We start from the raw sequence: 11,567 nt of genomic DNA on the forward strand, positions 1-11,567 counted from the left end.
CCATCTCAGGATCCTTTCTTTCATGTTTGCTGGGTGGCATTAGGCTTGGCTTGGTGATAAGGCTGGAGGCTTTGGAAGATCTGCCCCACTCTGGTTGCTGTGGTGACTTTTTTGTGGAGGGCTGGAGCCAAACCCAATTCCTGGCTCAATGAATGGAAGGTCTCTTCTGGAAGCAGCAACTGGATCAGTGTTATCTGTTACCACAGGTTGCAGAGTCATTTGTGCAGGGCTGAAAGATATGGGTGTTCTATATTAACATACTTGTAATCCTGCAATATGATTGGTCCACCAATACAGCTTACTGATTGGCCCATTTACCCTCTTCTGATTGGGCCATATTACTAACCCGTGATTGGCCCGTCTGGATGGCGGGAGATTCAAGGAGCCGTCATTGGCCGCGAGCTGCGAAGCAGCCGGCATAAAAGAGGCTGCTGCGGCTCTGCGGTTAGAACAGATTTTAGGAACTAAATAAAGAGCTGAAAGTCACACTGGTCTCGAGTATCTTTTTCCCACGATCTAACACTGGCGACAAAGGTGGGATACTGAGACAAAGGAGACCAGTCGAGCACGTGGCAACGAGGACTGACAAACCGATGAGATGGCCGGCAGCAACTCGCCACCCGCACCATTCGACCCAATGGCAGAGGACTGGGAATCGTACATCGACCTCATGTTCCTCGAGAGCAACGAACTGCAGGGGATCACCGATCAACGAAAGAGAGCCGTGTTCCTGACACACTGTGGGCCCACAGTGTTCAAAATGGCCAAGGCGTTGGCCAAACCGCAGGACGTTAAGCAGATGGCGTGGCCGGATTTGAACCGGCTACTGAGAAACTATTACGCGCCTGCCGTCTGCAATCTTATCCGGAGACATGAATTCTATAAAAGAGACCAGAAAGAAGGCGAGAGCGTCGGGTATTTCGTAGCGGCTCTGAGGGACATCGGAGGAGCATGCAAGTTCCTCAACATGGATGAAGCCATGAGAGATCGCATGGTCCTCGGACTGAGGGACCTCATGTTACAGAGCCGACTGCTGACCCGACCAAACATCATGGTCACCGAGGCCATTGCTGAGGCCACGGCAGCTGAAGCCGTGAAAAAATCAGCAGCCACCATGCGGCACCATGCAGCGACACAACAGACACCGGCAGAGACAAGCCAAACCCCGGAAAAGAAAACAGAGGGCACCCAAAAGACCACCACCACTACCACGCACCACGAGGACGTCGAGTCCTTATCCGAGACCGATGACGAGGAGGAAGAAATACACAGACTCCAGTCAGAACGGAACAGACGGGAGAGGAGAGAACGTAAGTCGGGTTTCCAATGCGCCGGGTGCGGAGGAGACCATCCCCGTTCTGAGTGCCGTTTTCTAGACTCTGTTTGCCGGCACTGCGAGAAATGGGGACACATCGCTAGGGTCTGCCAAAATAAAAAGAGCTACAGCCCTAGGTGAAGAGACAGCACCCCGCCCCCAGGAACTGAGACAGACAGACAGGGAGCCGTTGGAGCCGAGACAACAGAAGCAAACGGCTCAACGAGACCTACCGGAAGGAAGAGACCCACCATTGGGCATGCAAGCGTGACCGATGCCCGAAAGGTACATGTGCAGGTCAACATCGAAGGCCAACAATGCAAAATGGAGGTGGACTCCAGCTCATACCTGTCTATGGTATCCTGGGACACAATCAAGCGCCTGATACCCAGCATACGGAGAAAAGAACTAGAAAACCAAAGACTGACCTTAAAGGACTACCAAGGGAACAGAATCCCCGTAGTAGGAGTCGGGGACTTTCAAGTAACATTCAAAAAACACTCCGAAATCCTACCATTGACAATCGTGGACAGGGATCGCCCAAGCCTGCTGGGGCTAGAATGGTTCGCGCCTCTGGGGATAGAAGTAACTGGCATAAACAGCATCACCGAGACAGACTGGGAGGAAAGCCTGATGAGGGACTTCCAAGACGTGTTCGACAGGAAACTAGGCAAGTACCAAGGGTCCCCTATTTCATTTAATTTAAACCCAAACATAGCCCCAATCCGTTTAAAGGCAAGGCGAGTCCTCTTCGCACTCAAACCAAAGATCGATGAGCAATTGGATAAGCTCACCGCACAAGGGGTATTGGAACCGATAGACCACGCACGGTGGGAAACCCCAATTGTGACTCCGATTAAGCCAGATGGGTCCATGCGCATCTGCGGAGACTATAAGGCCACCCTCAACCACGCGCTGCAACAAAGCACATACCCCGTTCCAGTGGTGCAACATCTGTTACACTCGTTGGGGGGAGGAAAAGTCTTCGCAAAGCTCGATCTCGCTCAGGTATACCAGCAATTGCCTGTCGATTCTGAAACAGCGGAGGCACAAACCATTGTGACTCACAGGGGGGCATTTAAATGTAAAAGGTTGCAATTCAGAGTCAGTGTGGCCCCAGGGGTGTTCCAAAGCTTGATGGAGAGCCTATTACAGGAAATTAAAGGGGTGGTGCCCTACTTCGATGACGTGCTGGTATCCGCTAAGGACAAAAACCAAAGCCGCCTCAGGGAAGTCCTACAAAGATTTAAAGAGGCGGGACTCAAAGTAAAAAAAGAAAAATGCCAGCTAGCCACCGAGAAAGTTGAATTCCTGGGGTACCTAATTGACAAGGAATCCACCCCACCAAAAAGAAAAGAAAAGCTATTAAAGAAGCCCCCAGACCACAGAACAAAACAGACCTGCAAGCATTTCTGGGACTCATTAACTTTTATAATGTTTTTTTGCTGCAGAAGGCAACAACAGCGGAACCACTGCATAGACTATTAGATAAGATAGCTACCTGGACATGGGGCTGATGGGAGGAAGCTGCGTTCCAAGGAATAAAAGATTTACTGACATCTGAATCAGTACTCATTCAATACAGTGAAACCCTACCACTGACCGTGACCTGCGACGCATCACCGTTCGGCGTCGGGGCCATACTCAGCCACACACTACCAGATGGGATAGAAGCACCGATCGCATTCTACTCCAAGACGTTGTCCAAGGCAGAAAGGAACTACACCCAACTGGACCAGGAGGCGTTAGCAGCGATCACCGGAATAAAATGATTCCATGAATATCTCTATGGTAGGACTTTCACACTCATACAGACCACAAACCACTCTTGGGGATACTCGCAGGGAACAAGGCCACCCCAAACATATTATCACCATGGATGACAAGGTGGTCCGAGTTCCTTGCTGCGTATAACTACCAATTAATCCACCGGCCCAGGAAAAGCATACCACACGCTGACGCCCTGAGCCTTTCCCCCCTACCTGAACTAGAAGATGACCCGGCACCAACCACATCCACACTACAAATTGAGACTCTATCCATCCTACCCATAACCGTGTCGGACATTGCAAAAGAAACCGCAAGAGACAGACAGCTGGCACGGATTTTAAACTGGGTAGGTAAAGGGTGGCCGGAAACCGATAACGGCGAGATGTTTAAACCATTCCGTAACCGGCAAACTGAGCTCTCGATTTTGAAGGGGTTTGTACTATGGAGGGATCGGGCTGTCATACCAGAAAGATTACAGGAAGTGGTGCTGGATATGTTGCATGACGGATACCCGGGTATAGTAAAGATGAAATCCCTGGCCAGGAGTTACGTATGGTGGCCAGGGATGGACAAGAATATAGAGACATGGGTGGGAACGTGCAACCAATGCCAAAAAACCAGGCCTACACCCCCTGCCGTGCCGGTGCTCGACTGGGAAACACCGAGGGGACCCTGGTCGAGAATCCATATCGATTTCTCAGGGCCGACAAAGGGACACACATTTTTAATAACAGTAGATGCTTACTCAAATTGGTTGGAAGTAAGCACCATGAACTCCACAACCACAGAAGCCGTCATCAGACAGCTGAAGAAGCTGTTCGCTACACACGGGTTGCCGGACTTATTGGTTTCAGACAACGGCCTGCAATTCACGGCATTAACATTCAAAAAATTCCTCGCAGAACTGGGCATAAGGCATGTCCTGACAGCGCCGGGTCGGCCAGCTACGAACAGGCGGGTGGAACACATGGTTCGGTACACGAAAGAGACCCTTGAGAAACTAGACATGGGGGACATCCAAGAAAAAATCTGCAAAATGCTAGCCATACAACATATCACACCCAACACCACCACGAATAAAAGCCCTGCTGAACTGTTAATGGGCAGGAAATTACGATCACACTTAGATAGACTTCACCCCACATACAGCCCGGGAAAACCAACAGACTCCTCCAGCAAACACCGCACATTCGGAACAGGGGACCTAGTCTACGCAAAAAATCTCACGGGAGACCCACTGTGGATACCCGCCAAAATAACACAGGTAACGGGTCCCTGATCATATAGACTAGAAACAGGACGGAAGAAGCTGGAGGAGACACATAGATCAGCTAAGATCACGAACACTAGAAAAAAACAAATAAAACCAGGGGCGAAGGAGAAGAATACACACATACACCAGAACCTCGCCAAACATAAAAATAATAATAATAACCAAACCAGAGAGGGGGGAGACCCCTCAAGCACAAATAAAAGGGGAGGGGAGACCCTCCACTAACACAAGAAACAACACAACAAACTCCAACAATAAACCGCCAACCAACATCACCCAAAACCCCAGTAAGAAACCATAACTACTTACCTGAAGACGACTTCGGTAGAAAGGAGCAGGCAGCGGAAAACCAACAAGAAGCCACTCCGGAGGGGAACAGCCGAGCCGACTCGACCAGCCCGGGTAGACCAGGCGGGAGCGGCAGGGCTGACTCACCCTTCCAGGAGGTTCCACAGAGGACAGGAGCAACAGAGATCCCGTCCGAACCAGCCGAAGACAACAACGCAACTAAACTGCGCAGGTCAAGTAGACACCCTAAAAGCCCCGCCTACTTACATGACTACATAACGTAGGATGGACTAAACCAAGAGGGGAGGGGTGTTCTATATTAACATACTTGTAATCCTGCAATATGATTGGTCCACCAATACAGCTTACTGATTGGCCCATTTACCCTCTTCTGATTGGGCCATATTACTAACCTGTGATTGGCCCGTCTGGACGGCGGGAGATTCAAGGAGTCGTCATTGGCTGCGAGCCGCGAAACAGCTGGCATAAAAGAGGCTGCCGCGGCTCCGTGGTTAGAACAGATTTTAGGAACTAAATAAAGAGCTGAAAGTCACACTGGTCTTGAGTCTCTTTTTCCCGCGATCTAACAATGAGAACAAGACCCTCTCCCCTCTTTGTGTGTAATCCTCCCAGGAAAGGCACTGTAAGAGGATTAGAGATGGGGAGGTGGAGTGGGGGTGGATAGATAGGTGGCAGACAGAGTTTGAGGGGGGATGGAAATCAGTACTGCAGTTATTAAACAAATAGACCAGTTATATCAAAATGAGGACATCACAGATGAGAAAAAAAGAAGCTGGATTGGACAGATGAAACCATGGACAGATGAAACCAATTAAACACAGTAAATGCAAGAACGAAAGTTTTCTGCAAATGTTCCGTAACTTAAAACATTCCCTCATAACCTTGGGCTGTTCTTACAAGTACAGAGAGGAAAGAAAAATGAATTCAGTTTTCTTCACCCTGTTTTGTGGGCTGACAAAACTGGGTGAAGACATTTTCTTTTAGTGCTTTTAACTCTTTTCTAACAATTTAAAATTCATATCTAGGGATCAGAGACATTTAGCAATTGCAATTACCTTGAGAGCACACAAAGATACACAAAAACAAGGAGAAAAAAGAAGTACCTTTGTTTAACCAAATTGGTTTTCCAGCTTCATCCCTGAGCAAAGTCTACTCTTTACACAACCTTACACAATATTTCATTCGAAGAAGGGTGGGTGCTACCTTCCTTCACTTCCAAGCACACCCATGCTAAATGCCTCGTGCTTCTGTAACTTTGCATACACAAAAGTCTCCATTGGGTCAAAGCGAAGAAGTCACAGACCCAGCAGGGCTAGAAAAGGGGGGCTTGGGAAGAGGAGATGACTGACTGTATACGGTGAGAGAAATGTTTCCAAAAGGCATTTCAAAGGGTTGGGGAAAATGTTGGTAATGCAGATGTGCAGACAAAAATGTATCAAAGTTGCCTCAGTCTTTGTTTGATACACATTCCTTTTCTTAATTTGGAATTTTTAATCTTATAAAATGTACAAAACAAAGAATAACAAAGAATGAAAACAGAAAAGCAGGAAAGGAATCGAAAAACAGAAAAATAATATGATTGCACCTTCCGCCCTTTTCTCTTGACAAATGGTCATCACGCATTCTTACCATTATTGGGGACAAAATACATATGGGTTTCTGTCTTGGTGAGGGGTGTACCTAGGTAAATCTTCTGACACTCCTAAATCCAGCAGATTAAAAAGATTGTGGTTGGTAATATGAGCAGGGGGTTGGACTGGATGACCTCTGAGGTCCTTCGAGCTTTATGCTTCTATTGTATTCTGTTCTATTCTCCTTTTTATTCTGTTCCCTTTTATATTCTGTTCTAATCCCTATTCTATTTTCTATTTTATGCAGTTCTGTTTTCTATTCTGTCCTATTTTCTATTCAGAAGCAGTTCCATGGGTGGAACTGAGGTAACGGGATGTGAGGCAACTGGCAGTTGGAACAGAGTTCTTTCCTGGTGGGGAGGGGGAGTAGAACTCCTTAGCATCAAAAAATCCTTTCTTAGCAAGTACCTAGAAGCCAATACGGGCCAAATTTCAAGTTTGTAGGCTTTATGGGGTTCTGGACATTTTGTGATGACGCATGAGTGGTTTTTCGTTTTTATATATACATAGATGAAAACATCTCCCAAATGCTTGGTGGAGCCTGGACAAAGCGTGTTTTTCCACCTCCTGTCACTAGATGCCGGCAAACCAATATCGGTGCCTAGAAAGGCATCAATTCAGTGGTGCCATCCGCATTTGAGCTTAAAAACGCAGTTTTATATCATTGAGTTCTGCATTGCTAGAAAATATGGGAGAACAAAGCAACTTCCTCTTCCGGATGGCTCATGGGAGGAAGGTGGTGTGCAGAGCGGCTTCTGTGCTCTTGCACGGATCGAAGCAACAGCTGGCAGGTGAGGTGGGGGCAGCAGGTGGGAGGGGAGTCCAGGAGTAAGTCGGGCTGTTTGGTTCCCTTCACGGCCTGGAAGCAGAGAAGCAACTGGGCTGAAGCGTGTCAGCTGCTGCTGCTGCTGCAGGTTCCTTCCCTCCCCAGATCGGAGCCCGCTGGGGCTGCAGGCTGTGAAATTGGTGGCTGCAATTTTCTGCTGGGGAGAAGATCTAAAAAGCCTCGTTCAAGCGAAGGTGGATCCTTTGGGAATGGCTCCCCTCCAGAGGTTGTGGGCGCTCCGTCACTGGAGGGTCTTCGGAGGAGATTGGACAGCCGTTTGTTCGGAATGGAATAGGGTCTCCTGCCTGAACGGGATGGACTAGAAGACCTCTAACGTCCCCTCAACTCAATTATTCTGCAGTGGACCTGATGTTTTCCGGTCAACAAGATCGGGCTGATGTGCCTCTTGGTCTTTTCTGGGTTGTTCTTGTTTTGTTTTCCTTCCATTTCAAGCTAACAAGTACAGTGCCCCCATCCGTGTATTAACTAGGTTCAACTGTGCTTAATGCAGCACTTTAAAAAAAAATAGCTATTGATCAGATTGGTTAGTGACACAGATGCCAGTCCTAATTGCAGTCAGTAAGTGAGGACTACTTCAATTGAGATGTGACCAAAGGGATTGTGGAAGCTATTTTCTGCCCTTACTTGGAGCTTATGGCTTCCATGGGCAAAACTGGTGCTTCAAATCTTGCTTTAGGCATCATTTCATCAGTTAAAGCCCCACATCTGTAAAGCTAGTGTCATGCAGATTGACAGGTGTGGCTCGATAAAACAAAAAATTAAGTCCAAGTGTGTGAATAAATGCATTTATTCATCTGAATAAAGATGGGTCCCTCCTAAGGAGGAAGGAACCCTGAGTGTAGTGCAAGGCAGATATTGATACATTTCTTTGCTTTTGCTTCATTACATAAGAGGCAGTTGGCACAGGACTGATAAGATATAGAAATTATAAAAAAAAATGTAGAAATAGTCAAGCATGCCTTTTGTACTTTCAGTCACATGCCTAACCCACAGTGAAAGCTTGAAAGACATGGTTTTTTTTCCTTATTGTAGGTGTGTGTATTTTTTCTCTCTCTCAATGTATATATCTACAAATGTATAATCTCTCCCCAGGACTTCCAGATAAGCAGTCATGTGAAAAAGAAAATACACTCTCCTTGACTTCTATGATTTTATATATCTGGACACGGTAAAAATCATTTGGTCCTTAAAATATTCTTAAAAGTAGGTCAATACAACCACAGATGAACAACAACACATTACATATTACATCAGGTCATCATTTATTTTATAAAAAGAAAGCCAAAACACAGAAGTCATGTGTGAAAAATGTATGTTTCAATAATTTGTAGAACCACCTTTAGCAGCAACAACTAGAAGTAATCATTCTCTATATGACTTTATCAATCTGTTACAGCAGTGGTCCCCAACCTTTTTTTATGCGCGTGCGGTGCACCGGCACCGGCTGGGCGCCGCATGCCCGGCCAAGATTCAGCTGGGCGCCGCCATCTTGTTTTTGATGAAAAAGTGCTTTTCGGTGAGCTTTCTACCGGAAAGCTCACCGGGCACTTTTTCATCAAAACAAGATGGCGGCGCCAGCAAACCAGCGGCCCGGTAGGATTTGTTCCACGGACCGGTACCGTCCGCGGACCGTGGTTGGGGACCCTGTGTTACAGCATTGTTGAGGAATTTTGGCTCACTCTTTTTTACAACATTGTTTCAGTTCATTGAGCTTTGTGGGTGTTATTTATGCACAACTCTCTTGAGGTCCCGCCAATTGGGATGAGCTCTGGACTTTGACTGCCATTGGAACATCTTGGTTCTTTTCTTTTTCTGCCATCCTGTTGTAGATTTGCAGATGTGTTTTTGTGACAATTGTCCTGTTGCATAATCCGATGTCAGCCTAGCTTTAGTTATTGGACAGGTGGCCTCTGGCCAATTGCATTATCTCCATTTTGGTCTGGTCTGTGCAAAGGACAAGTGTTCCAGAAGTCATGTGATTTGTTCAGAAGCAACTTTGCAAACCTCAGCCATGCTGCTATGACCTTTTTAGAGAGAAGAGACTTTCCTCTGGCAACCCTTCCAAACAAACCATACTTGTTCAGTCTTTTTCTAATTGGACTGTCATGAATCTGAACATTTAACATGCTAACTGAAGCCTGTAAAGTCTGAAATATAACTCTTGTTTTTTAGCAATTTCCCAGCGTGGCATGTGGGTGTCATTCATTTTGATACAAATAATAATTGTAATATTTATCACATTAATCAAACTTATATAATTTTAATATTAATACGCATGTTTGTATTAAGATGTAATCCTTCATTATTTAGTTGTTTACTGTTTCTATGTGCCATTCTAATACCTCTTCCAATCTCTAATCTTCCCATCTAGTTATTACTTTTATTCTATTATATAAAAATGTGTATACTAATATTCCCTCTATCTCTTATTTCTACCTCAATTCTAACTTTTAGACAGGCCTAAGTCAGTCCACCAGTATATTAAAAGACCTTTCTTTTCTATCCATCATTTCTTGCTTGTTTTAATGCTCCAATTCTTATTCGCATTTTGGGTTGCCTCCCATGCTTCTCTTTTGGATCTTTGTCTCTATCGACCTCTATATCTTTACTATTCAATCTATATATTTCTCCCATCTCTCCCATCTTATATTGCCAGGCCTCTAGAATGTCTGTCCAAACTCCTATGTCTCCTGTCTCCCTTTCGAAAGTATCATCCTGTTTATCCCAATCCATTTTTAAATCTCTTAAAATACTTTTTCCTTGCTTTATTTCATCAGTAATTTTTATCTTTACTGTCTTCTTTTTATCTTCTTGCTTTATTTGCTAATTTGTCTGTTCTATCTTTTCCTCCATTCTTTCTGTTATCTCCTCCCTTTCCTGGACATTGTGATCTTTATTCACATTTCCCTTGTTGAATGTTTTCTATTTTCCCATCTGTGCCATGCATTAGGCTCTTTATCTCTCTAGCGTTCTTTGTCATAGTGTCCTTAATGTTTTGAAACATCAATGCCATTTCTTCCAAAAATCCCTCATTTCCCCTGATGGAGCAATTTGTCTTGTTTTAGTAAGTCCCACTCTTGCTCAATAGTCCAAAAACCATATATTCAGGCCTCACATCGGCAGAGCTCAGCTATTTTCCAGCCATTCCTGCTGCAATGCTAACCAGTCTCCCCATTTGAGGTTTTTCAGAGGAGATGAGCCAGCCACTTGAAATGGTATAGGGTCTCCTGCTTGAGTAGGGGCTGGATTAGAAGATCTCCAAGGTCCCTTCCAATTCTGTTATTTTGTTCTGTTGCGATATTTTTTATGTCCTGATAAGTAAAACCATAGAAATGAAAGGTAGTGTACTTTCTTTTTCACTTGACTGTATTTGAAAACAACCTTTTGCACTGCTAAGAATTTGTGATTGACCCAGTCAACAACTGAATTTCATCATTTTTCATTGTAATGTAAATGTTTTTCTTTTTTTCTCATCTTCTGCAACTATTAAAGATACCCTTTTATTTGAATCTTACAGACAAAGAGGATGGCAATAAAAACACTGCACAATTGAGGATAACAAGCAACACTGAATAGCAAAGCAAGTCAGTCCAGAAATCAAAATATTTTACATTTCCTTCAGAGCGCCACACAATTCTTCACCTTCCTCAAGAGGTAAGAGAGAAACGAGAGAAGAGGAAAAAGAGATTTCTACCTGGGAAAAGTAGTGTGTGAAATTCAAGCATACGTTACATGATAAGTCAATAGAGATTATTTTTCCATTCAGCAAAAGAGGGAAGTGAAAACGTCATTGGGGAGAAAAAGGTCAACTGGAAAGCCACGTAGAGCATACAGTGTTGCAGGCCTCTTTCTTGAAGGAAGAAAATGACCGGTAAATCAAAACATATCTAAACAAGGAATAGTCCATATTTTTGATCTCCTCAAGAATATTAGTTGTGGAAAAGCTCCATAGATGTGCCAGTTGTAAGAAAGATACAACTTGCAAATCACAGTTGATTATGTATGAGAGGATCCAGACTGAAGAAAAGCCGTACATATACACTGAATGTGGCAAAACCTTTGATCAGAACAACTCTGTTGTGCTTCTTGGAAGGATCCATACGGGAGAGAAGCCCTACAAGTGCTCCCAATGCAATAAATGCTTTAGCGAGCATGGCAACATGGACTCACACCAAGGAGAAACCGTTTAAATGTCCTGATTGTGGGAAATGTTACTATGATAATTCCAGGCTGGTGACACACCAGAGGACTCACACAGGAGAGAAACCATACGAGTGTCCTGATTGTGGGAAAAGTTTCAGTTGGAATTCCAGCCTGGTGAGACACCAGAGGACTCACACAGGAGAAAAACCCTTTGAATGTCCTGATTGTGGGAAAGGTTTCAGTCGGAATTCCAACCTGGTGATACACCAGAGGACTCAC

General features: G+C 45.1%; 4 protein-coding genes across 4 annotated transcripts in view; 3 read left to right on the forward strand and 1 right to left on the reverse strand.

The window, feature by feature from the left end:
• Positions 1–11,567, reverse strand: part of LOC113426492 (uncharacterized) — an 807,865-nt gene that overhangs the window by 711,728 nt on the left and 84,570 nt on the right. The window lies entirely within an intron of this gene.
• Positions 1–11,567, forward strand: part of LOC148131688 (uncharacterized) — a 221,946-nt gene that overhangs the window by 18,380 nt on the left and 191,999 nt on the right. The gene's annotated exons all lie outside the window — the stretch shown is intronic.
• Positions 3,468–11,567, forward strand: part of LOC113428037 (uncharacterized) — a 10,134-nt gene continuing 2,034 nt past the window's right edge. Inside the window, 3 exon segments of the mRNA XM_026690603.2 lie at positions 3,468–3,635; positions 11,048–11,307; positions 11,309–11,567. The exon segment at positions 11,309–11,567 is cut by the window's right edge and continues 2,034 nt beyond it. Coding sequence (XP_026546388.2) covers positions 3,468–3,635; positions 11,048–11,307; positions 11,309–11,567 — 687 coding nt within the window.
• The window catches only part of LOC113428837 (uncharacterized), a 21,359-nt gene continuing 16,521 nt past the window's right edge, over positions 6,730–11,567 (forward strand). Inside the window, exons 1-2 of the mRNA XM_087953251.1 lie at positions 6,730–7,089; positions 10,663–10,733. The gene's annotated coding sequence lies outside the window, so the exon portion shown is untranslated. The remainder of the gene's footprint in view (positions 7,090–10,662; positions 10,734–11,567) is intronic.

This window comes from Notechis scutatus, chromosome 2 (genome assembly GCF_049901735.1).
Source record: "Notechis scutatus isolate UNSWTSFEM ecotype Mainland chromosome 2, rNotScu1.2, whole genome shotgun sequence".
NCBI lineage: Eukaryota > Metazoa > Chordata > Lepidosauria > Squamata > Elapidae > Notechis > Notechis scutatus.